The sequence below is a fragment of the Cavia porcellus genome, unplaced genomic scaffold (genome assembly GCF_034190915.1).
Source record: "Cavia porcellus strain 051 isolate PalLab524CR breed Dunkin Hartley unplaced genomic scaffold, mCavPor4.1 scaffold_38, whole genome shotgun sequence".
In the NCBI taxonomy this organism is placed as follows: domain Eukaryota; kingdom Metazoa; phylum Chordata; class Mammalia; order Rodentia; family Caviidae; genus Cavia; species Cavia porcellus.
Window position 1 is genome coordinate 8,688,506 of NW_026947521.1, and position 22,183 is coordinate 8,710,688.

The 22,183-nt window shown below is 47.1% G+C and overlaps 1 protein-coding gene and 1 pseudogene across 1 annotated transcript; both read left to right on the forward strand.

Annotated features, from left to right (window-relative positions):
* The first annotated feature begins 4,222 nt into the window (after positions 1 to 4,222).
* Positions 4,223 to 18,574, forward strand: LOC100726254 (RNA-binding protein FUS-like; annotated as a pseudogene).
* On the forward strand, positions 18,032 to 19,796 carry LOC100725979 (C2 calcium-dependent domain-containing protein 4A). Its single transcript, XM_003463585.5, has one exon. The coding sequence runs from the start codon at positions 18,628 to 18,630 to the stop codon at positions 19,708 to 19,710; it is 1,083 nt and encodes a 360-aa protein (XP_003463633.2). The 5' UTR covers positions 18,032 to 18,627; the 3' UTR covers positions 19,711 to 19,796.
* The last annotated feature ends 2,387 nt before the right edge of the window (positions 19,797 to 22,183 follow it).

Below are 22,183 nucleotides of genomic sequence, written 5' to 3' on the forward strand. Positions count from 1 at the left end.
TATTTAGAATCACATAAACATCCTTAAAATGTAAATCATAACAATTAGTAATGAATTTAAATTGCCCAATATAATTTTGTGGGTCAACAGAGAAGCTACCTAATTTATGGACAATCTGGGATAGATCAGAAAGGGAAAAAGGCACACGGATATTAACAAGTTCCTTGGGGCCAACTTGCTCCTGAAGTGGTAGCAGAGCCTGAGGAGAAGATTCTGGAGCAGAGGGCCATTGGGCAGCCATCCGTCTGGTAGGTGTGTGTGAGCAATCATCTGTAGAGTGGCTACAGAGCTGCTGCCGGTCACCCTGGGAAACACAGGCAGATGGTGTCTCACTGTGTGCCTTGCAGTGAGAGGACTGCTGTCGGCAGCGCAATAAAGCATCATGTGCATTGCAACAGGGCGGCTGTTGCAGTTCACAAGAGGAGCCACAAGGGGGCGCCCATTGACAGTGAGGGTCCTGGAAACATGGCGGCGCCCTGTCACATGGCCCCAAACAAGGCGGTGCCCTGTTGCCATGTGACCCTCCTGAACATGGCGGCACCATGCCACGTGGCAGAGGGTTGCAACATGGTGACTGTTCCCGGCGCAAGCTGGAACAATCACGTGGCCTGCTGGAAGGACATAGTGACCAAGACCTAGTATGGTGGGCGGGCGGTGAGAATGCTGTAGGAGATAGAGAATTCTCAGGAGAACAAGAAACCGGAGACTTTGAGGAAGTGCTAACAGAGGAAGGCGGAGAGGGAGATGATCACACAGCGGGAGGTATCTGTGATGCATTGGGACCAGGACTGCTGAAAGAATCAGGCATAGGGGGAGGGGAGAGCGGTCCTTCGGGAGGTAACGACAGGGAACAAGTTTGGGGGTAGGCAGGTGGCGGCTGGGAAAACACCGGAGGAACATCCTCAAGCGAATCCTGAGGGCAGGATGGAAAAGTTTGCAGCGTAGTAGAGTTAGCTAAAAGTATCTCATCAGGAGCACAAGACTTAATGAGAGACTGACGTGTTCTCAGAACAAGAAAGGCCTGAACATAAGGGAGTTCTAATAACTTGTTGCCGGTCTGACAGAAATCATACAGGTTTCTGAGAATGCAGGGGTCAAATGTTCCTTCTTTGGGCCAACGCTTGCTGATAAGAGGGTAGGTTGGCCAGACCTCCTGGCAGTAAAAAGTTAATTGTTTAGTTTTTATGGTACTTTTAATTTTTAGAGTACGTAAATTGGAAATTAGGCATTGTAAAGGCGTCTTTTGGGAGTTAGAAAATACGTTCCCCATGACTGATTCAGGCAAGAAATAAGCCAGTGGTCCAGAACAAGTCGTCACTCGTTTGTGGCACCACACGGAGGCTATGGTTCTAAAAACTTGTATATTCCAGTCATCACTGAGAGATTTACGAGTCAAGCCCACAAAGGGTCAGTAACAGTTTTGCCCATGGAAGCACGAGGCTTTAAGGAAGTGAGGCAGTTCTTTCAGTGTGGGTGGTCCAAAAATCTCTGTTTTGGGCTATCTGAACCCGAAGAACGTGAGAGATTTTATAGAGTGTGGACACAGGTTTGCCCAGAAAGAACCCTGCCCTGGGCTGTCCTAAGGACGTGAAAATGCACAGACCCACGTGAATGGGGAGAATGGTTGACTGGGGCTGCCCAGTGCCAAAAGTTCCCCAGGGAGTGCTCACCTGAAATCAATCTGGCCGATGCTGAGTGCAGGCGGCTGGCGACAAGGATGTCTCAGGGGAAGAAAAAGCTTGGAATTAATCCAGGATGTTATCTGGTTATTGGCTAGGGGACTTAACTGGGTGTGTCCCAGGAGTCAATCGCCTGCCGATCGAGTCACGGCACCAAATGCTAGGATTATTTCCAAAAGATGAAAAATATTTCCAAAAGATGAGAAGTATAAAATAAAAAGCAGCCTTTATTTGGAGAACATGGAGAGAGATGACCCGCTCCCCCACCACTGGCGTCCAGTGATCTCTTGGGCAGACAGATGGCATGGGGGCATGTAAATAGCCTCGGTTTAGGGTGGAACCTAAGGTGGGCATTAGGGATACACAGGTAGTCCATTAGTCCTAGGTTTGGCGCCATATGTAAATTTCCAGGGGCAGGAAGCCATATGTAAATTTCCAGGGGCGTCACAGGTAACTTCCCAGGGGCAGGGGAGATAGGGGCTTCCCGCTTCCGGTTGAGGCTTTCCTGGCTACAGTGTCCTGTCTGGGCCAAAACCCTTTCAGTCACTCTCAATCAAAGCATATATAAACAGACTGAAAGTGACTGGGTAGATAACAGTACTAATACGCCCTCCATTTCTTAGTAATAATCATTGTAAACTATCAATGGGGTACTGAGTGCCAGCCTACTTTTAGTTCTAGAACTTTTCTAGAACTTTCCAAAAATTATTTAGAGACATATTCACTCTGGAACTGTGTTAGACTGGGAGAAATAGTTTTCTTAGAAATTTTTAAAGGAAGTTAGGTCTATACTTTTGTATATAAGATTTGATGAACAATAAAAACAACCCAAGTATTTATTAATATCATCTTGATAAATATATACATTGTAATGCAATGTAATTGCAATTGTAATACAATGTAATATCTTGTGATCCTGAGCTCTAATAACCATTAGATGCATGCACACCATTCAGATTTATCTAGTCTAATAAAAATAATCCTGCCTTAATACCTTTGAAGACAGAAGTCTTTCTAAAATATTTGATAGGTCCTTATAATGTTAACAGATACATCTGCTGTAAACAAAGCATTACAAGTTGTATGAGAAAGGGCATGTTGGATTCCAAAAGGCTATTTAAAAAATTATTATTTTAAAATAATTATTAAAAAGAAGAAAAATAATACAGAGTATGTTTGCTAGGATAGATGAGTAAAGTCTCCTTGCCTGGCTCCGCTACCCGGCTCCCTCAGCTCTGGCTACCGAAGAGCTAGGATCCAGCTGGGTGCCACCACTACCATCGGCAATAACAACAACAGAACTTCATTCAACCTCTGCCCAGGAGCCCGCACTTGCAGCAGCGTTGCAGACGCTGCAGCAACGCAGGCAATACAGCAACATCGAGAAACCTGCTTCGGGAGCAGCCTCTAAGGAGGGCATCTGGGACATAAACATCTGAGGCAGATGTTTATGAAAGTTTGAAAATTTCTTGACATCATAATTTCTTTTAAAGTTGAAGTTTGCGTTCTAGCTCTCATGGTTTCCCTCCACTGTAAATATAGTCTGCCTGTTTCTGAGGTGTTTTTGGCTTTCCTCCCAATTAACTTTCAACAGTTTTTGGGAAATGTCCAGATAACTCACAGCCATGGTGAACGCCAAAGCCCACGGCACAGGAGACAAAACCACCGCTAGTGAAGACATCAGGTTTTCAGTCATTCTGCTTTCCTTAAGTGGTGTTTGCACTCTGGACCTGTGAGTCTGTAGTTCCTGTGCCGTGCTTTCTGCTATCCTTGCTGGGAGGGCCTCTTGGAGAACATGGCCTGAAATAGTGTGATGGCTTCACCCTGCCACCCCCCCCCCAGGCTTCTCCTCACTGCCAAATCCCATGGGAAGGGCTCAACATCAGCTTCCCTTGAGTCACAAGCAGGGATCCCAACCCCCAAGCTAGAAATGCCCAAATGGAAGGCTTTTTGAGCAGAGAGCAGAGAGCCTTGAACAGTGTCCTGCATTTCCTTTATTAGCTCTGTGAGCTCTAGGTCTTGGTTTCCCCATGGGTAACACTTAAATATTAACTGGTATGGCTCCTGTCTAGATGTCCTGCAAGGCCTCATGGGGGCATAGGTGGGCTTTTCCAAAGTGGCTGGATCTAGAGGGTGTGCTGCTGGGCTCAGGGATGTGATGCTGGGATTCAGGCTGCCGGACCCTGGGTGTGAGTGCTATACGCCCTAAGGGTAGGTAGCCCGATAAGATGAAAGGACAGAAAGAGGGCTCCAGCTTGTCGCTTGCTACCTTGCTGCTTTCTGCTTCCCATGAACTGTTTCTCCTCTGTGATGCCCCTCTGCCATGCCACCCTGCCTTGGAACCACCTGCTTATGAACTGAAAACTGAGCCAAATAAAATAAACTTTTCCTCCTTTAGCTTTGGGTGTTAGGTATTTTGTCTCAGAATGAGCAAAATAACCAAGATAAGTCCTTAAGGTGTCGGTGCTGTGTGGTGATAGACCCTCATCACTGGCCGGACATGCATGGGACATGGTGTACGCATGAATGGACACAGCAAGGACATGGCCTCAAGTGACCACACCCAACAAGCAACCCAAAGCTGTGGGGCCTACCCTGCCCAGTCTGGGCAGGGCTACTCCCAGCAGAGCAACCAGCCCTGTGGACAGCAGAGTTACAGTGGTTATGGCCAGTCAGCAGACACTTCAGGCTATGGCCAGAGCAGCTATGGTTCTTCTTACAGACTCAGAATACAGGCTATGGCTCTCAATCAGCTCCCCAAGGTTATGGCTCCATTAGTGGCTATGGTAGTAGCCAGAGTTTCCTGTCACCTTATGGGCAAGCAGACCTCTTCTCCTGGCTGTGGTCAGCAGCCAGCTCCCAGCAGCACCTTGGGAAGTTATGGTGGCAGTTCTCAGAGCAGCAGCTATGGGTAGCCCCAGAGAGGGGGCTATGGCCAACAATCTGGCTGTCGTGGACAGCAAGCCAGCTAAGGATAGCAGCAAAGCTCCTATAATCCCCCTCAGGGCTATGGACAACAGAGCCAGTACAACAGTAGTGATGGAGGTGGTGCAGGTAATTATGGCCAAGACCAGTGCTCTGTGAGTGGTGGCGGTGGTGGCTACAGGGGAGGCCAACAGGACCATGGGGCCAAGGCAAAGGAGGTGGCAGTGATTACACCCACAGCAGTGGTGGCTATGAACCCAGAGGTTGTGGAGGTGGCCGTGGAGGCAGAGGTGGCATGGGTGGAAATGATCAAGGTAGCTTCAATAAATTTGGTGGCCTTTGAGACCAAGGACCACATCACGATTCTGAACAGGATAATTCAGACAACAATACCATCTTTTGCAAGGCCTGGGTGAGAATGTTACAATCAAGTCTGTAGCTGATTACTTCAAGCAGATTGGCATTAGTAAGCCCAATAAGAAAACTAGTCAACCTGTTATAACTTGGGCCCCGGTATAAAATCCAAGGAGGCAAGAGACCAAAAATTTAGGTGGCAAAGGCTTTATTTTCAGGCCTGGTGACCAGTCTCCGGGAGCCTGTCCCCCAGAAGCTGAAGGGAGGACTTTAAAAAGGGGCTGGAGGAAAGGGCGGGGGGAGAGAAACAAAGAAACCTGCAGAGCCATCGAACTTGTTGACCCGAGTCTGGAAACTGTATTGCTGTCCACTTAGCTCTGACAATGTAGGGAGTTCTTGGTGTTTTTTTAAATTACTCCCATCCTGCAGACTGACATTATCTCAGAGTGGCACGTCTGCAGCAATATTTGGAGAAGAAAGTGGAGAGTTAATTATCTCAGGACAGCTTGTCTTCGCTAGTGAGTGTGAAGGGGTCATGAGTTATGAGACACTGGAACTTAAGTTTTACAAAGACCTGATATCTAACTCATTTGATACATACAGAACAAAAGGAAAGCACCGATTGGGGTTTGGGCCATAGTATTACCCGGTAATTTCTTTAAGCTAAGCAGTTCTTAAAATTGGGGCAGGCTCATTTTACGACAGATCATCACCGGGTCGGGGGGAGGTCACCAGAAACCCAAATTTTTTATGGCCTAGACAGATAGGTGAGGGGAGAGGGAGGCAATAAGGCGCCATACAGAACAGAAAATGGCGGTAATGTGTCAAGGTCAGGGTAAAGGGTTAAACTCACACGCAAATCTCTCTGCACACATGCAGGTTACTTTAAACAAATGTAAATTAATTGCCATTCTAGTTTTCCTTAGCTCTTTAGCAGAGAATAGAGGGGCCTAGCAGTGATTAACAACCCTTGTTAGCTTGTTTTAGCACAGCTTCTGTAGTTTGTAGAGGGCAACAATGGTTAACATATCAATTAGGTGAGATTTTTGCAATTGTTTACAGGGGAGAGTGTTGCTCAACATATCAATTAGGTCACTTAACATATCAGTTAGGGAAAAAGGATAAAACAAATACATTTAGTAAGCCCCTATACAGGTTTGCTATAATACACATATAATGAAGCTATTTTCTTAGAGTACAACAAACCCATGATTAATTTGTACACAGACAGGGAAACTGGCAAGCTGAAGGGAGAGGCAATGGTTTCATTTGATGATCCTCCTTCTGCTAACGCAGCAATTGACTGGAATTCTCCAGAAGTCCTGTCAAGCTCTCATTTACTACCTGTTGAGCACACTTCAATCCAGGTGGTGGCAATGACCAAGGAGGCTGAGAGAGAGGGGTCCCATGGGCTGCAAAGAATATGGAGGTGGCGGTGGTGGTGGTGGCCACTGGGGAGGACTCTCCTGTGGAGATGGTGGTGGTGGAGGACAGCAGTGAGCTGGGGACTGGAAGTGTCCTAAATCCTATATGTGAGACCATGAACTTCTCTTGGAGAAATGAATGCAACCAGTGTAAGGCCCCTAAACCAGATGGCCCAGGACGGGGTCCAGGCAGCTCCCATATGGGTCTAGCTATGGAGCTGATCATCATGGTGGCAGAGGAGGCTATGATCAGGGTGGCTACTGGGGCACTGGAAGGGATTGTGGGGGCTTGTGAGGGGGCTGGGGTGGTGGGGACAGAGGTGGCTTTGGCCCTGGCAAGCTGGATTCTATTGTAAACTCAAATATTGAGTTCAGTCATCCAAGTATTGTAATTCTCATTCTAGCTTTCCTCACAATCCAAAAGGCTATATTTATAATCCCATTGAGACATTATTGGAATCCCAGCAAGTTAATTCCAATCTACCACAAACAATCCAACCCACAGCAAGAGTAAAGACACCAAGACATGTTCCAAATTAAGGGCAACCAAGGGGTCCCAAGTCCAATCCTTGTGAGGACATACAGACAAAGGCCTTGATCCTAGGCCTCTCCCAGAATTTATTATCTTGTGAAGAAGTGGAGAGGGTAGCTCAGGGATGAGTGATAGTGAGGATGGCGGGAATTATGTGGATAACTTGAGCTGGCTGGCCAGGTGCAAGAATGGCATCTCTGTAATTTGCAGAGTTTGATATGCAGATATGCAGAAGAGTCAATTTACATAACCCGATTATGATAGCAGTGGAATTGTTTTGGGGCGCTATTGCTTCATTTTCTGATATGCAAACTCTTGTGCCCTGGGGAGTCATAACATCTTACCTTGAGGCTCCTACCCAGTTGATATTCCCGGAGCTATTTGCTCCAACATCTCACCAGCTCAATCCTATTGTGGAGAGCACCATGCGAGGAAACAGGACTGTCTGATGGCTATAGACTTTGCATAATAGCACTTAGCTAGCCCTATTTACAATGCTCAGAGCTAATTGAAGAGAGAAAGAAATACCCTAGCTAGCCTTTCACATATCAGCATAAGGAAATGAGTCTCCAAGTAACCAAAGTCACAGCAATTGTTTTGGATTCAAAGGGAGTCACTGGAGTTGCCTCTCACATCTGTGATGGCTATTGACTTTGCACAATAGCACCTGGGCCAGCCTTATTTGCAATGCTTAGAGTCAACTGCAGAAGGAAATACCCTAGCCAGCCTTTTATGTATCAGTATAAGGAAATGAGTCTCCAAGTAATCAAAAGTCACAGCAATTGTTTTGGATTCAAAGGGAGTTACTGGAGTTGTCTCCCACAGATTCCAGGGGTGAGCACAGATAGGATTGCAGGGAAAGGCTGTATTAGTCTGGGTCTGAGATTCTGAAACAACTTCTTCCCCCTGTACCCAGTGTTACCCTTGTATTTTGTAACCTTCCAACTCCTGATCATCCATGGATTTTTTGTGTTGGCTATGTAATTGTAATCATACTTCTGGTCCTTGTTAAAAACGGTCATTTTAGTTAAAAAAAAATAACCAAAACAATTATCTACCTTTTAAGCTTGTTGTGACATCTGATCTTGCTCCACAAGCATTTGCATTATATAAATTATTGTGATTTAAAAGCCAGTTCTGTATATGCCATGGCCACATAGCAGATATGCTGCCCTTTCTGCCACCATATGAGGCGTTTTTCTTTGTCATATATTGCATGTCAAATTGCTGGACAAAAGTTTTATGTTTGTATGCAAATATTTATATGTAGAAAGACTTTATAGTTTTCATCAGCTTAAGTTTTTTTTTTTTTTTTTTTTTTTCCGTACCAGGAATCAAACTCAGGACCTCGCCCTTGCCAGGCAGGCACTAATGCCGCTGAGCTAAATCCCTGGCCCTAAGGGGTTCTTGACCCCTAAAATATTGAAATTCAGTTGAAAAGCTGGATTGAAGAATACAGCAATTATTTCCAGAGAGGGAAATTGCTTTTCAGAGAGGGAAATTCTTCATGTGGTGGGATGACCGTGGAGGATTTTTGAAGCATGGTAGTGGGTAGCCAGCACTTATCCAAGGGACTTTCAAGTGTAGGGGGTCATAGGGAAAATTAGAACCTGTACTCTATCCCTGAGAAAGCCCTCTCACCTCATGGGGTCTGTACCTCACTGGGAAAGTAAGGACTATGACCTTGATGGTTTTCCCAACCCCCATTTGGAGTTCTCTAGGGAAGCAAGATCAGAGCTGGACCTGGAGGATCCCTGTTGTGCAGAAATGAACCATGCTTTGAAGAAAACAAAGCGGAGGAAGAGAGCGAGTCAGTGTATGTGTAGAGGCCAGAGCTTCAGGGACTTGGTCCTTGAAGAAGGTGGGGACTTACCCAGCCACCAGAGACTCAGCTCACATTCCACCCCATGGAAAACAGGTGTCCCCCAGGGAGTGGACACACCGTCCTGCCAGCTGCACCAAGGACTCAGTGTGTTAGGGCCGACGCCGCAGGGAAAGAGACCCCAAGGACTCAACTCTTGGTGAGGGAAAAAAGTTTATTTCCATGCGCATGGGGTCCTCCAGGCAAACAAGTGCGGAGGGCCCCGAGGGGGAATCGTGTAGGGTTTTTAAGGGTGCAAACGGGAGGCAAGCGAGTTTACAGAAGCAGATTGCATTGGTTAATTTTGAGCAGCATAGGATTTGGCAGAAATTGATTGGAGGGGTTTGGGGTTGAGTAACCATGGAGACTGGGGGTCCTAGCCCAGTCACTATGTGCCCAGAACAGAACAGTTACTTGTCTTATCTCGTTGAGACAGAACAACCTTGCAGGTGCATTCTTTCTTTTTTTTTTCTCTGCTCTGATAGCTCTGGGGAGTTAGGCATTTCTTTCTGCTCTGCTCTGATAGCTCTGGGGAGTTAGGGAGTTAACCCTTTTATTCCCCGCTCTGGGGAGTTAGGGAGTGAAACATTCTTTGCTGTTTTTTATAACTCGGGGAGTGGGTTATAGCAGGGGGGTCAACTCTCACAGGTGTTAGAAAGGAAGTTCCTCAGTAGAGGACAGGCTTTATTAGGTTAAAGCCCAAGAGGGACCACTGGCCAGCACATACCAGTGTGTGCCCTGCTTATGGGCTGACAGGCTTTCACGGGCTGGTAGAGAGAAGTTACCACTATCTCAAGGTGGGGTTGTCTTTGAAGCCTGCACTGTGGTCACTCACGCCCATCATTTTGACAGCTTTGAGTGGTCCCAGTGGCAGTTCTCTGCCTCCCTCGTGCCCAACTCTTCACAAAAGCCCATAAATCTTGAAGCTCAAATTAGTCGTGACTTGGCTCAGATGGCAGGAATGTGATTTCTTCCTTTGAAACTGTATGGTTGGACAAGGGGAAATAGGCATCGTCTTCCTTCTGGCTGATTGGGCGGTGATGGGATATCACTGGGATTGAAGGACTGCCTTGACACGGCCTTGGGAAGTGCTTGTGAGACAGCTGGAGCCCTCTTGATGAGAAATCTCTGCAACAGGTTAATGAGGCAGGGCAAAAATAGACATGCAAGCCCTAACAGAGAAGTGAGTTTAAAAGGGAAAAATCCAAGATGAGGCATCTATGAGGCCGGGAGATAGAGGACTGGAAGGCAAGGGCCCTTTCTTTGAGGTGCTGTGCCCCATTTCTGACCACTTGGATTTATAGTATAAACACAACATTGCTCCTGAAGTGAGGTGCAGATTTTGTCATTTGCAGCAGGGAGTAGGTCTTGAACACCTTTGATTGGAGGACCACTGAGGCAAGGGGATCTAGCTGGTCTTGAACAGTATCCAGCTGCTCTGAGATTTCCTCGAGGCTTTCTGAGAACTGTTTAGGTAGAAGAGAGACCTGATGTAAGGCGACATCATGTCCAGCCCTGTGATGACCCCAGCTAGGATTCCCAAAGTGGCCAGGAGGGGAATTAGCTGTGCTGCTCTCTTGGCCCTTACAGATGTGAGCACCTTGCAGATGTGAGCACCTTGATAAGAATAAGGGCATGGAGTGGTAGGGATCAGAGATGTGCTGGGAGAGAAGAGAAAGAGTGTAGATTCCTGTTCAATTAGAGGGGAGATATGGTGTCTCACAGACCCCAGAGACAGGTCATGTAGGAAAGAGATGGAACTGGTGTATGAGAAGTTCTACGCTCAGGGCTCCTGCTGTTGTCACAGGTCTGCCAGATTAATACTAATACTGTGAGCAGTCTCAAGGGTCTGGGGGAACTGTGTATTAGCAATGATGAACCTTTTAGAGCTTGAAGTGATATAGGGGTGTTCCTAGAGCAAGATTGAAGGTGTTGGTGTTAAGGGAGAATTGGACAGTGGAGTTGGAGACAGGGCTGAGGAGAGGGGATCCAAATGGAAAGGGGGAGCAATGGGGTTGTCATGAGGAGAGTTGGTGAGAATCAGTATTCCTTCTCTAAGGTGACCAATAGCAGGTTTGCTCTTACCTTCTGGGGTAAAAGTGGGTATTAAGGAACTGAGAAACACATGGTTCTTTATTGAAACTTTTATAGGGGTGTGGTGGGATATTTTTGGGGGGTACTAATGTGCCAGACTTGGGAGTCTAGTAGAGGCCATTTTACTGAGATGGGGCGAGCATCCAGCCAGCTGAATTTCTTTGGTCTGTCTTTCTGGAAGAGAAGAATTTCCTAGGCTAAGGGAGTGTGGGATATAGCTTCCATCTTGTATGTGGGGTCCTTGCCCAGTCAGAAGGTGGGCAGTGGGGATACCTAATGAAGAATGTAGTAGGGTTACTGCCCCAGTGTGCAGTATGGAAACATGAAAGTGAGCAAGTGGACCCTGAAATTCAGGGAGCACAGAAAGATTTATCTCAGCACTGATACGGAAGGAAGTGGGTTCACCAGATGCCATCCTAATCACCCTGGGCTCTGTGGACTCACTTTCTGCAGGGGAGCAGCTCCCAGGCACCGATGTTCAAGCCAGCAGCTGAGAGTGATCATGAGGGACTGCCAGGATGTTTGTTTGTTTGTTTGGAGAAAGCCATTCCAAGCTGGAAGGGTGTTCCTGCCAAGAACAGCCCTGCTGAGGACAGTCTGTCTTCCAGTGTCCTCACTGACCCATGGGTAGGGCATGGCCTAGTTGGAGGGTTTAGGACAAGTCTACCATTGCCACATCTGTCACAAGTGCCTGGAGGGGGGACAGAGGCTGATGTTTATGGATAGCAGAGGCAAGCATTTGGCATTTTAATTTTTTTTCTTTTGAGGCTCTTGCTCATCCTCCCAGTTATTAGTGCAGAAGGCAGCATTTATGAGTTTATTTCTTAGGATCTGAAATCCTTCTTCTAATTTTCAAAGCCTTTTGCTAATGTCCAGAGCAGACTGGGAAATGAATTGGAGGTAGAGATAGATCTGTCTGCTGGATTTAAGATTTACATTTTAGGTAGGACACAAAATGAGCTGAATTTTCATCAGGCACTTGAGTAATTTCTAAACAAGATTTCTCTAAGAAAGATCCTGGGTGCTGTTCAACCTGAGCCAGTTTGTTCATGGACAAAAGGGAGGAGAACAGGTCCTCACCCCCTCCACTGCCCCCTGTCCAAATGGGAAGTCTGAGATGGGTGGGAGGAGCAGGCCACCAGTTTAAGCCTCAAGATTAAAGTTCAATTTGAGCTCACATTTAAGCCTCAAGATTGAAAATGAAGAGTCCTAGAAGATAAACACACATAGGCACAACAGCCCGGTGATCGAAGATTACAGTCACCCCAACTCAGGAGAGCCACAACCTCTTCTTTCTAATCCCACATGAAACATCAGCCTGCAAGAAAGCTGCTTATTCTGGTCTAGGGTTCACAAAACCTGTCCACTACTGTGGTGTTCACCTCCCTTCCACTATTTCCTAATACTTCCCATTTCAGAGTCATAGATATTGTGTGACCTCATACAAGATTCTTTATCCAGTGAACATGTTGTCATGGCTTATGTTGGTGGCCCCCAGGCCTCATGCACTTACATTATACATTTGTGATTGGTTCATTGTCTAGCGCTTAGATTGATGGTGTCAGTGCTACACTTGCCTAGGGTGGAGTCAGCACACAATGTAATGGCAGGATAAAGGTGTGTCTCTCTCACACACCTTTATCTTGTTTGCAGCCACCATAAACTGCGGCCCCAACATGCCACCCTGTGTTGGAGCCAACTGAGTATAGACTAAAACCTCCAAAAACTATAAGAAATAAACCTTTCCTTTCCCAACTTTGGGCATCAGGTATTTTGTCTCAGCAATGAGTTAAAACTAGCTAAGTCAGAATTTAGTACCAGGAGTGGGGTGGTTGCTATGACTATACCTGACCATGTTTTTCAACAGGCTTTAGAAATGGCTTGTAGGCAGAGTTTAAAAAGGGTCAGACATGTCACCTGGATGTATAGAACTGGAGCAGCTTAGGCTGTTCTGTAGAGATTTCATCAAAGCTCAAAAGACCAGAAAGCTGATAGAAAGCCTGATGGTAAAGACCAGGCTTGGGAGATTTCTGCTGGGAAGAAGCACTGCACTGGTTGTTGGACCCCCCACAATGTGAGTTATGGCTTAGCAGAAAGTTTATCTGCATTTTGCTCATGCCCAGAGACTTGGCCTGAGACTGAGACAAAGGGCAATGGACTGATTAATCTGGCAAAGGAAATTCCAAGGCAGTCGAATGTTGAGGCTGTGGCATGGCTATTGTTGGGAGCTTTTAGCCAGCTTTACGTTGCAAATCAAGAGCAAAGAGCCCAGCAGAATAATTTAAAATGCTGTGAGTTTGGCCAAAAGAAAAACTCCAGTAAAGTTGTAGATTATAAAAATAAAACTGAGACTTCGTGAAAGGGTTTTGGCCCAGATGGGACACTGTAGCCAGAAAAGACCTCAGCCAGAATCAGGGAGCTTCTGTCTCCCCTGCCCCTAGAGATTTACCTGTAACCCTATATCCCCCCACCCTTTGGAATCTGCTCCTTGCGCCAAACGTGTGCCAATGAAATACCTGTGCATCTCTAATGGCCTTAGGGCACTGCCCTAAGCTTAGGCTACTTACATTCCCCCACGCCACGTGTCCACGAGATAGATCACCAGACTTCAGTGGCCAGGGTGCCAGTCATCTCTCTCCATGTTCTCAGAATAAAGGCCTCTTTTGTTTTATACTTCTCATCTTTTGGAAATACTTTTCATCTTTTGGAAATAATCCTATCACTTTGATTGCTGAAAAAAAACCAGAGAGATAAAAAAGATGGCCACGGGGCATTCCAGGAAGCAGTGGGTCTCCACCCTTTGCACCCTCAAAACTGAAAAAGTGAAAAAAATTTGCTCAGAGAAAAAAGTTGCAGAGCACCATGCTCCAAAAGAGTGACAGAGTCACACAAAGTTGCAAAATGGCAACATAAAAAAGCTTTTCCTCACAACCAGATAAACAGAGCCCAACAATCCAGACACTAGATCCCTATAGCAAAAAAAAAAAAAAAAAAAAAAAAGAAAGAAAGAAAGAAAAGAAAAAAGCCTGGCTACTACTCCAACTGACAACAAACCTTGGTGCATCCGCATGGTGCTGATTTTAGGTACAAAAAAAAAAAAATACACAAATTCTGAGGGTAAGAGGGCTTCTACCTCGATTGCAAAGAGCCTGGGAGGCCAAATAGTGTACCCCTGAGAAAACAATTTATAAAGATATAAAGATAAAGCCAAAGATACAATAAAAACCCCAAAAGTTTAAAAAAGCCAAAAACATAGATCATCCAAAAAAAAGCTACAAAAAGCGAACACAGGGGGTTTTTTAAAAAAGCTTTGGGAGCTAAAATACCTAAAAGTGCCATAAAAATAAAATCACCCAAGCCTTTTAGAGCTTATAACCAGGTTGCTTCAGACGCTAAACAAAAAAACTCTAAAATTTTTGAAGGATTTTTTTTTGTCGGTACCGAGTATTGAACTCACGACTGCCTGCTTGCAAGACAGGTGCTTATGCTACTGAGCTAAATCCCCAGCACTAAAAACTCTAAAATTTAATGTTCACCCTGCTAGATGTTAGACTTACTTTGTTTCCAATGCTTTATATTCCCCTATTTACAACTTTTAAAATGATAATGTTTATCTTGTGCCTTTACATTTCAAAACTGTTTAACCTTGTTTCATTTATACAGCAGTTACAGATAAAAATTTGCCATAGATCTTAAAAGACACTTAAAACTTAGATTTTTCAGTAATGCTAAAACTGTTAAGACTGTGACAACTCTTAGAGATAAACTAAATGTCATTTATATAAAAGATGTGCATGAGTCCTGGGGGCCAGGGATGGAATGTCATGGTTTATGTCTGGTGGCCTCAGGTCTCATACATTTACATTATACATTTGTGATTGGCTCATTGTCTAGTGCTTAGATTGATGGTGTCAGTGCTACACCTACCTAGAGGTAGAGCCAACATACAATAATGACCAAAAAAAGATGTCTCTCTCTCTCTCTCTCTCTCTTGCCAGTTTCTGCCTTGCTGTTTGCAGCCACCATAAACTATGGCCCCACCATGCCACCCAGCCTTTGAGCCAACTAAATATATACTAAAACCTCCAAAAACTATAAAAAATAAAGCTTTCCTTTCCCAACTTTGGGCATCAGATATTTTGTCTCAGCAACCAGTTAAAAGTAACTAAGACAGATGTCTTTTCCACTTTCACACTGTCTGCTCTAATGCCTCATCAATTCCCCAGGTCTTTGTTACATAATCCCCCCCCCCCCATCTCTTTGGAACTAGGTGTAGTACAAATAGAAAGAGCATGCTTCCTGGAAGGAGAGGGACTTGGGCTATAGAGGGCAGCACCGTTATGCTTAACTGATGCATAATCCCATTTACAGCGACAACTCCATGCTTTAATATTAGGTCCCAGTTTAAATGACGAGGTGCATGTGCTTGAGGAGATCCAGCAACTCTTTCTCTCTTACTTAGATACCTAAGGGAGAAGTGGTTCTGGGTAAATGGCTTTGATGGGGACACTCTGGGAATTTGGAAGCCTGCATGACAAGCCAGCTGGATCCTGATTGGAGTCCCAGCTCTGCTCTTATTGGATGTGACACTTCATTCAAATTACTTTTCCTTTACAGCCTATTTTCTCTGTCCCTATCTTCTATACTGGGTTATTCAGATAAGATAAGGGAGATGGAGCATTCAACATGATGCCTAGCTAATACGTAATCAGCCATTGTTAATAATATTGAGACAGTTTCTTTGACATAATTTCAAAGCTTTGAATATGAGATGATAGTGGACTTTGAACAGTTATCAGACGTATGCTAATGAACAACAGAAGGGAGCAGAGTCTCCACTGAAGGGTTGTTTACAAAGTGTAATTTAAAAATCCTAAAGGATGCTGGACCTCTAACTGTGGGTTCATAGTCATGGGTTCAAGTGAATGATCAGTTGGTGCCCATCCTAGGGTAATTTAATTTCCCTGAACCTCATTTTCTCCTCCTGTGGAACACTGATTCAAGGGAAATCAATGGTTTTGATGGGGATGGTGTTGTTCCACAGATATGAACATGCTGGCAGCCCAGTCACTGAAATCCCAAATCCTGCTTCCAGTGGTGTTTGGCGGCTGACATGACTGCGTCTCTGTCACAAGGCTGCTGGGAGCATGAAAGCCATTGTTACAGTGGTTTCATCTGAAATGAGCTGCAGCCACCTCAGGACATGACACAGGCATATTCCCCAGGAGAGCAGACCCTTCCCCCACTAGACCAGCATGACGAGCCACAGGCTCATCCTGTCAGAGACTGTGAGGACACCTCTGTCCGCATGGTCAGTTTTAGCAGAAGCCACTGCAGCTCCCTGGCCCCAGTGGCTGCCTGTCAGCTGATACTTGTCTCATCAAAAAGGCATGTACTACAAGATGTGGTCAACTAAGAACAAATCAGCTGTTAACACAGGAAACGTTGATGCTCTTTAGCTCGAATAGTAGTTTGGACATAGATAATACTTAGTGGTAGACTGAGGTGTTTTAAGAATTAACATTCTGGGCATCAAGGGCTATAAAAGTCACACAGTGCCTGACACACCATAGACTCCACCATAGTGAGTTACATTGAGAGGATGAGTGGAAGAAAGAAGGGAAAAATTAGTGGGCAAAAAAGCCTAGGACTTCAGATATGTGGGCTATGATCCATATAGCTTGAATGGCCTTAGATAAATCCCCACCTGGTACCTCAGTTTCTCCCCTGATCAAAAGAAACATCTGCTTCACTGGTTTGTTGTGAGAAGGAAATCAAATAATGTAGTTAGAAAGGCATGTGGTTGAAAGCACCTGAGAGTCATAAGACCTGAACTGTAAATCAGCATCACTTCAATGCAATATACTTCATCAAATATTTACTGAGTCCTTCCGCTTTGCCTGGGATTGTGCCCAGGTGCGGGAATCGCATGAGAGATGCATACACCAGGAAGGCTTGCTGCTGGGAATATGGCAACTAGGATGGAGGCAGATCCAGCTTCTGTGTCCTAGGACTTTTGTTTATTTTGCATAGATTCATAATGGGTTCCCTGAACTCCACTCTGGTTGCTTTGCCCCAATCCTTGCTCATACAAAGCTTGCAGTCAGTAAGGGGAACAAAACCTGTAAGTACAAATTTCCAGAGCAGTGTGGTAAAGGTAACCATGGTGGTGCACAGAATATACACAGAAGGAACAAGGAGACAGATGAACTGAGGAGGACAGCGAGAAAAAGGTTCTTGAGGGCAGAGTGTGCGGGCCAAATCACGGATAATAAACAGGAATTCCTACAGAAAGGAAAAATAGAGAAAGAGTGTTGCAGATAGCAGGACATATCCTGTGCAAAGCCAAATAGGACATTTCTTGTTCCAAATTCTGCCAAGAAATAGCTCTTTCTTTTCTTCTGTCTTTCCTTTTGTTTGATCATCCTGCCTCAGCCTCCTCCAGTGCTGGGATTACAGGTGTGTACCACCATGCCCAGTTTCAGAACTGGCTCTTTTTACCCTTGCTGACTTTCCTCCAAATTCCCCCAGGATTTCAACCTTATCTCAGGAAATGAAGGTTAGGTGGTGGCAACAGGCAATTTAGATTTACCATAAAGTGCTTTCTATCTGGAGACCTCCTTGCAGCACAAACAAGAAAAGCGGGCAACTTTGAGAAATCATCAAGTTACTTTTAGAACCAGTCAGAAGCCCCACTATTTGTGACAGTCGTGAAGACAGGCACAGCGCTTGGCGGGACTTGCAAGCTTTTGACTTTATGATGCAGCAAAATGTTCCCATACTGAAGTCAGGTGTGGTAATGCCCATCTGTCGCCCCAGCGCTCAGGAGGTTGAATCAAAAGCATCACTGTGAGTTCGAGGTCAGCCTGAGCGAGCGAGTTCAAGGCTGGCCTGGATTATATAGTGAGACCCTGTTTCAAAAAAACAAACACAATCAAAATGTACCCACACCACTATTTGTTTTTCACTTTCAGCACAGCAGTCAATGAGACAAGATATTTAACCCTTGATTATGAGACAGGCTTTATAGCAAATGATTTTGCCCAACTGCAGACTGATGGAAGGTAGGATAGGACAATATCGACTTAATAAAAATTCCAGGTTTTTATTGGAATGGGTTAATCCAGACGTGACTGCAATGTCCTCGATCCAGATGCATCTGTAGTTGGAAACTGGTACCTACTTTCTGCCCAGAGTGAGTGCATGGGGGCAAGACATAGGAGCGCAAGGGCAGAGGACGGGTGGGTGACAGGCCTGTCTCCTAGCCAGATAGAACTTCCGGCTTCTGCACCCTGCTTCGCCTTCTCCAGGAGGCCACACACGTTTTCAGCTGCCAATTCTTTGCCTTCGCCCAGCAGCTTTCCCCGGGTAAGCTTGGAAGAGGTGCCGCGCGGGCACAGCAGTCAGGTCCCTAGCCAAGGCGCCTGCGGGACTACAGCACTCCGACGGGAGCAGCCAATGAGGGGCGCCGGCGCGGGAGGCGGGACCCAGCCTGGGTATAAGAGAGCAGCGCTGCTGTCCCGGCCGCAGTGCTGAAGCCCGCGGCCCCACAGACGTCTGGTGTCTCCCTCTCTGAGCTTCTCTCAATTAGCTCAGAGAGCTCCAAGAAGAGGGCAAGGTACGCGTTCTGTTTATTCGCGTCTTTTGCATCAGCCGGTGTGCCTTCAAGACCTCCCGCGGGCTGCAGCGGCTGCGGTCACCTTGACCAGGCGTTTCTCCTTCCGCTTCGCCTCCGCCAGCCCGGCCGCCCCGTCGACGATGCGGCTGCTCTGGAAGCTGCGCGCCGCGGCTCCGGAGCCCGCCTGCGCCAACGTGCTCACCCCGGGCCGCATTCCTGAGTTCTGTATCCCGCCGCGGCTGCCCCCGCCCGGCCCTCCCGAGCCCCCGCTGCCCGCCGGGGTGCTGCCGCGCCGCTGCGCTGCCGAACAGGACCTGTGGCCGCGCGCGACCGACAGGGACCCGCGCTCGCAGGCTGCGCTCTCGCTGTCGCACCTACCCCGTGCGCGCACCGCCTACGGCTTCTGCGCGCTGCTCGAGAGCCCGCACACGCGCCGCAAGGAGTCGCTCTTCCTCGGGGACCCCGCGCTGCGCCCCCGGGCCCGCACCTACGGCGGCGGAGAGGTGGGAGCCGCACACCTCGTGCCCCCGCGGGCACCAACCAGCGCTGCCCCCTGCCCGCCCCGGAACGCGCCCGCCCCAAGGCCCTGCAGCCGCCGCCGCCCCCTCCTGTGCGCCCCCGACCGCCTGCTCAGCCGCGCGCTGCGGGCCCGAGGGAGTCATTGCTCGGTCCGCGGCCGTTCGGTGTCCAGCGGGGACAATGACGACCACGGCGACGGTGACAGCGACGAGCGCCACGCGGGCGCGCAGCCCCCTACCCCGGCCGTCACCGAGCGCCTGCCGGCCAAGAGCGTCGCCACTCTGGACCCCGATTCCTGCGCGCGTGGCGGGCGGCTCCGCCTGCGGCTGCTGCGCCCCAAAAGCTCGTCCGCGAGCTCCCGCGAGTCCTGCGCTTCCGGCCGCTGCCTCCGTCTGGCCCTGCGGCCCCTGGGCGCCACGCACGATCAGCGCCGCCTAGTGCTCGGCCCAAGCCGCGGGTCGGCTCCCTACCCAGAGCCGAACTCAAACTGCGCCAGGGCCTCAGGGGAGCCGGCGCACCGCTTGGCCTTGCGCATCCCGGCCAGGGCCTCAGGGGAGCCGGCGCACCGCTTGGCCTTTCGCATCCCGGCCAGGGCCTCAGGGGAGCCGGCGCACCGCTTGGCCTTGCGCATCCCGGCCAGGGACACAGGGCGCCCACGGGGACGGGGCTCCCTGCTGCTGGGCTCGCTTCTTGTGCTGCCCTGAGGACTCACGGCCCACTGCCAGGGACTTCCGCAAACTGAAAGCTGTTTTGTACAAAATAAATGTTATTTATTCATTTTTCTATTTAAGATTTTTGCTTTCTTGATGTTTTCGTTACTTGGCGTCCACCTTTGTCTTGATTTAGTTGAAGAAAATGATAATGAACCTGTAATCCCAGCACTCTGCTGAAACAGGAGGACTGTTGCAAGTTCGAGACCAGCCAGGGCCATAAAGTGAGGGCATCATGAACTGTATAGGGAGACCCTGTCTCAAAAAGACAAAAACAAAACAAAACAAAAAAGTGGATTAGAAAGAATCGGATATTGGGCCTAAAGAGAGAGGCACTTGTTTCCATTTCTGATTTTTTTTTTTTTTTTTTTTGTCTCTTTTGAGACAGAGTCTCACTATAGAGTTTAGGCTGGCTTCGACCTCACTTTATATCTCAGGCTGATCTCAAACTTGGAACTAGTAACGTTACTCCTGCCTCAGCCTCCTGAGTGCTGGGATTGCAGGTGTGGGACACCACCCCTGGCTTCTGGTCTACTTTTATTCAGACGAAAAAGAGGTTGATTTGGACTGGAAGAAAGAAAGGAACAACAACCATCTGCCTAATTTTTCCTTTCTTCCTGCTGTCTGCAAATATAGATGGTTAATGAGTTTTTAAAACTTCATTGACAACGTTAAGCCCTCTATGTATAACTTTGTGTGACAATGACCTGGTGATAGACCTGTCTGTGTGCACACAAATCTAGAGACCCTCTTCCCTGGCAAGGATCCATGACTTCCTTTCTTACTGAGGGAAAAAATCACACTCTGTGTGTGGACGCGTGTGTGTGTGTGTGTGTGTGTGCACACACACACAGGGTTCTTTTGAAAGTGAATTCTTCAAAAACTGCTGAGGAAGAGGAAAATGAAACAGAGGATCTTCAAACAGGCAGTAGTGGGCAATTGATACTCCTGGCATCTCTTTCTTCCAGAAGGCGCGGGGGGAAGTCTTTTCCTGCCTCTGTAATTTTGTCACTGATATTTTTTTTGTGGCGTTGTTTACACCTAGCTGTGTCTAAGTTACATAATAGTTACCTTAGCAATAAGATTTCCCAGGTGATTTGAAGTGTAAATTGTCAGTCTCTTGATTGCAGGGTTCTAATCCAGGGTTTCAAAATCCAATATTTTTTCATTTGTTGATTCAATATATAGATATGCATCTATTGGAAACTATTGATTCTAGCTTTGACCGTAGATACCCTTGCTGCTGTGGAAAGTACCCTGCAGTGGGACACATAGACTGTAGTTTTTTTTTTTTCTGTCACTTGGTGTAGGTCTGAACTACGGCAAACCAGGTCATGTTCTAGGGCCTCATTTTTTCATCAGTGGAGTGGGGTAATATCTACCCCTAGGCTTTCGGCCTTAGTCACCAAATACCTCTGGAATATCCGTGAATTTGGGAAGCAGAGGGCAGCCTGGTGTGGGGGCTCACCCTGTAAATACCAGCACTCCCGAGGCTGAGGCAGCAGGATTGCTATGAGTTCAAGGCCAGCCTGGGCTACATAGTGAGTCCAAAGCCTCCCTGAATTACAAGGCAAGACCCTGTCTCAAAACAAACAAAAACCAAACCAAACCAGCAAACAAAAGCAGAGCTCAAAGGCCAGAACAGCACAGCTAAGTGAGTTCTCAGTGGTGTTCCAGGACTCTGGTTCTTCTGTTTTTCCCATCATCTCAGCCTGATGCTGGAGTGGGGCTTGAAGAAAAGATGGCCTTCTAAGGGTCATCTAAGGGCTGTAGATTCCAGCCGCAAACTTCTGTATGTTACCATTTGCACTCGTTACATAGGAAAGCTCTTTACTTTTGTTGCTATCAAAATGAGGTTTTGGGTGCAAATTTAACCAGGCTACATAACAATTCTGGATTTTATATATAATTTCAAAGTGGATATTCCTTTAAAATCATCAAATCACTTTTGGAACTGAGAAAACACCACAGAGAAAACATGCCCAAAGCCATGGATGTGTTGCTGTGTGTAGCAGAAGCAAGCTGTTCTGCCACCTCCAGGTGACCGACCTAAGCTTTGTTTTCTTGACAGCTGGTCATTTGAGCCCTTCTCTGTGCCAGGCATAGTACTAAGCCCAGGGAATGCAGCTCTGTACAAGACAGATGAGCGGGTAGCCAAAAATAGCCATGTTTTTATTATCACAGGTTACAGCAACTATCATCATACCACTGAGCTAAGGAGAGTGACAGAGACCACCCAGGATGGGGAGCTGTGGCAGAGGCAGATGGTCTGAGAAATAGGGCAGGGCAGGTTGCCCTGAGAACTGAAAACCGAACCGGTGACAAGAGGAACTCAGTGTAGATAAACAACCACCTAGTACATCCTGTTGCCCTAACAGGTGTGTTAATAGGCTTTGGTTCCTTTCCTACATCGTCTAGGCTTCCTCGTCTTCGTTAATGGCACCATTGCCCTCCTGTCCCGCAAGTC

Coding starts and splice junctions, on each gene's coding strand:
- LOC100725979 (XM_003463585.5), top strand. CDS start 18,628: ATGCGGCTGCTCTGGAAGCTGCGCGCCGCGGCTCCGGAGCCCGCCTGC.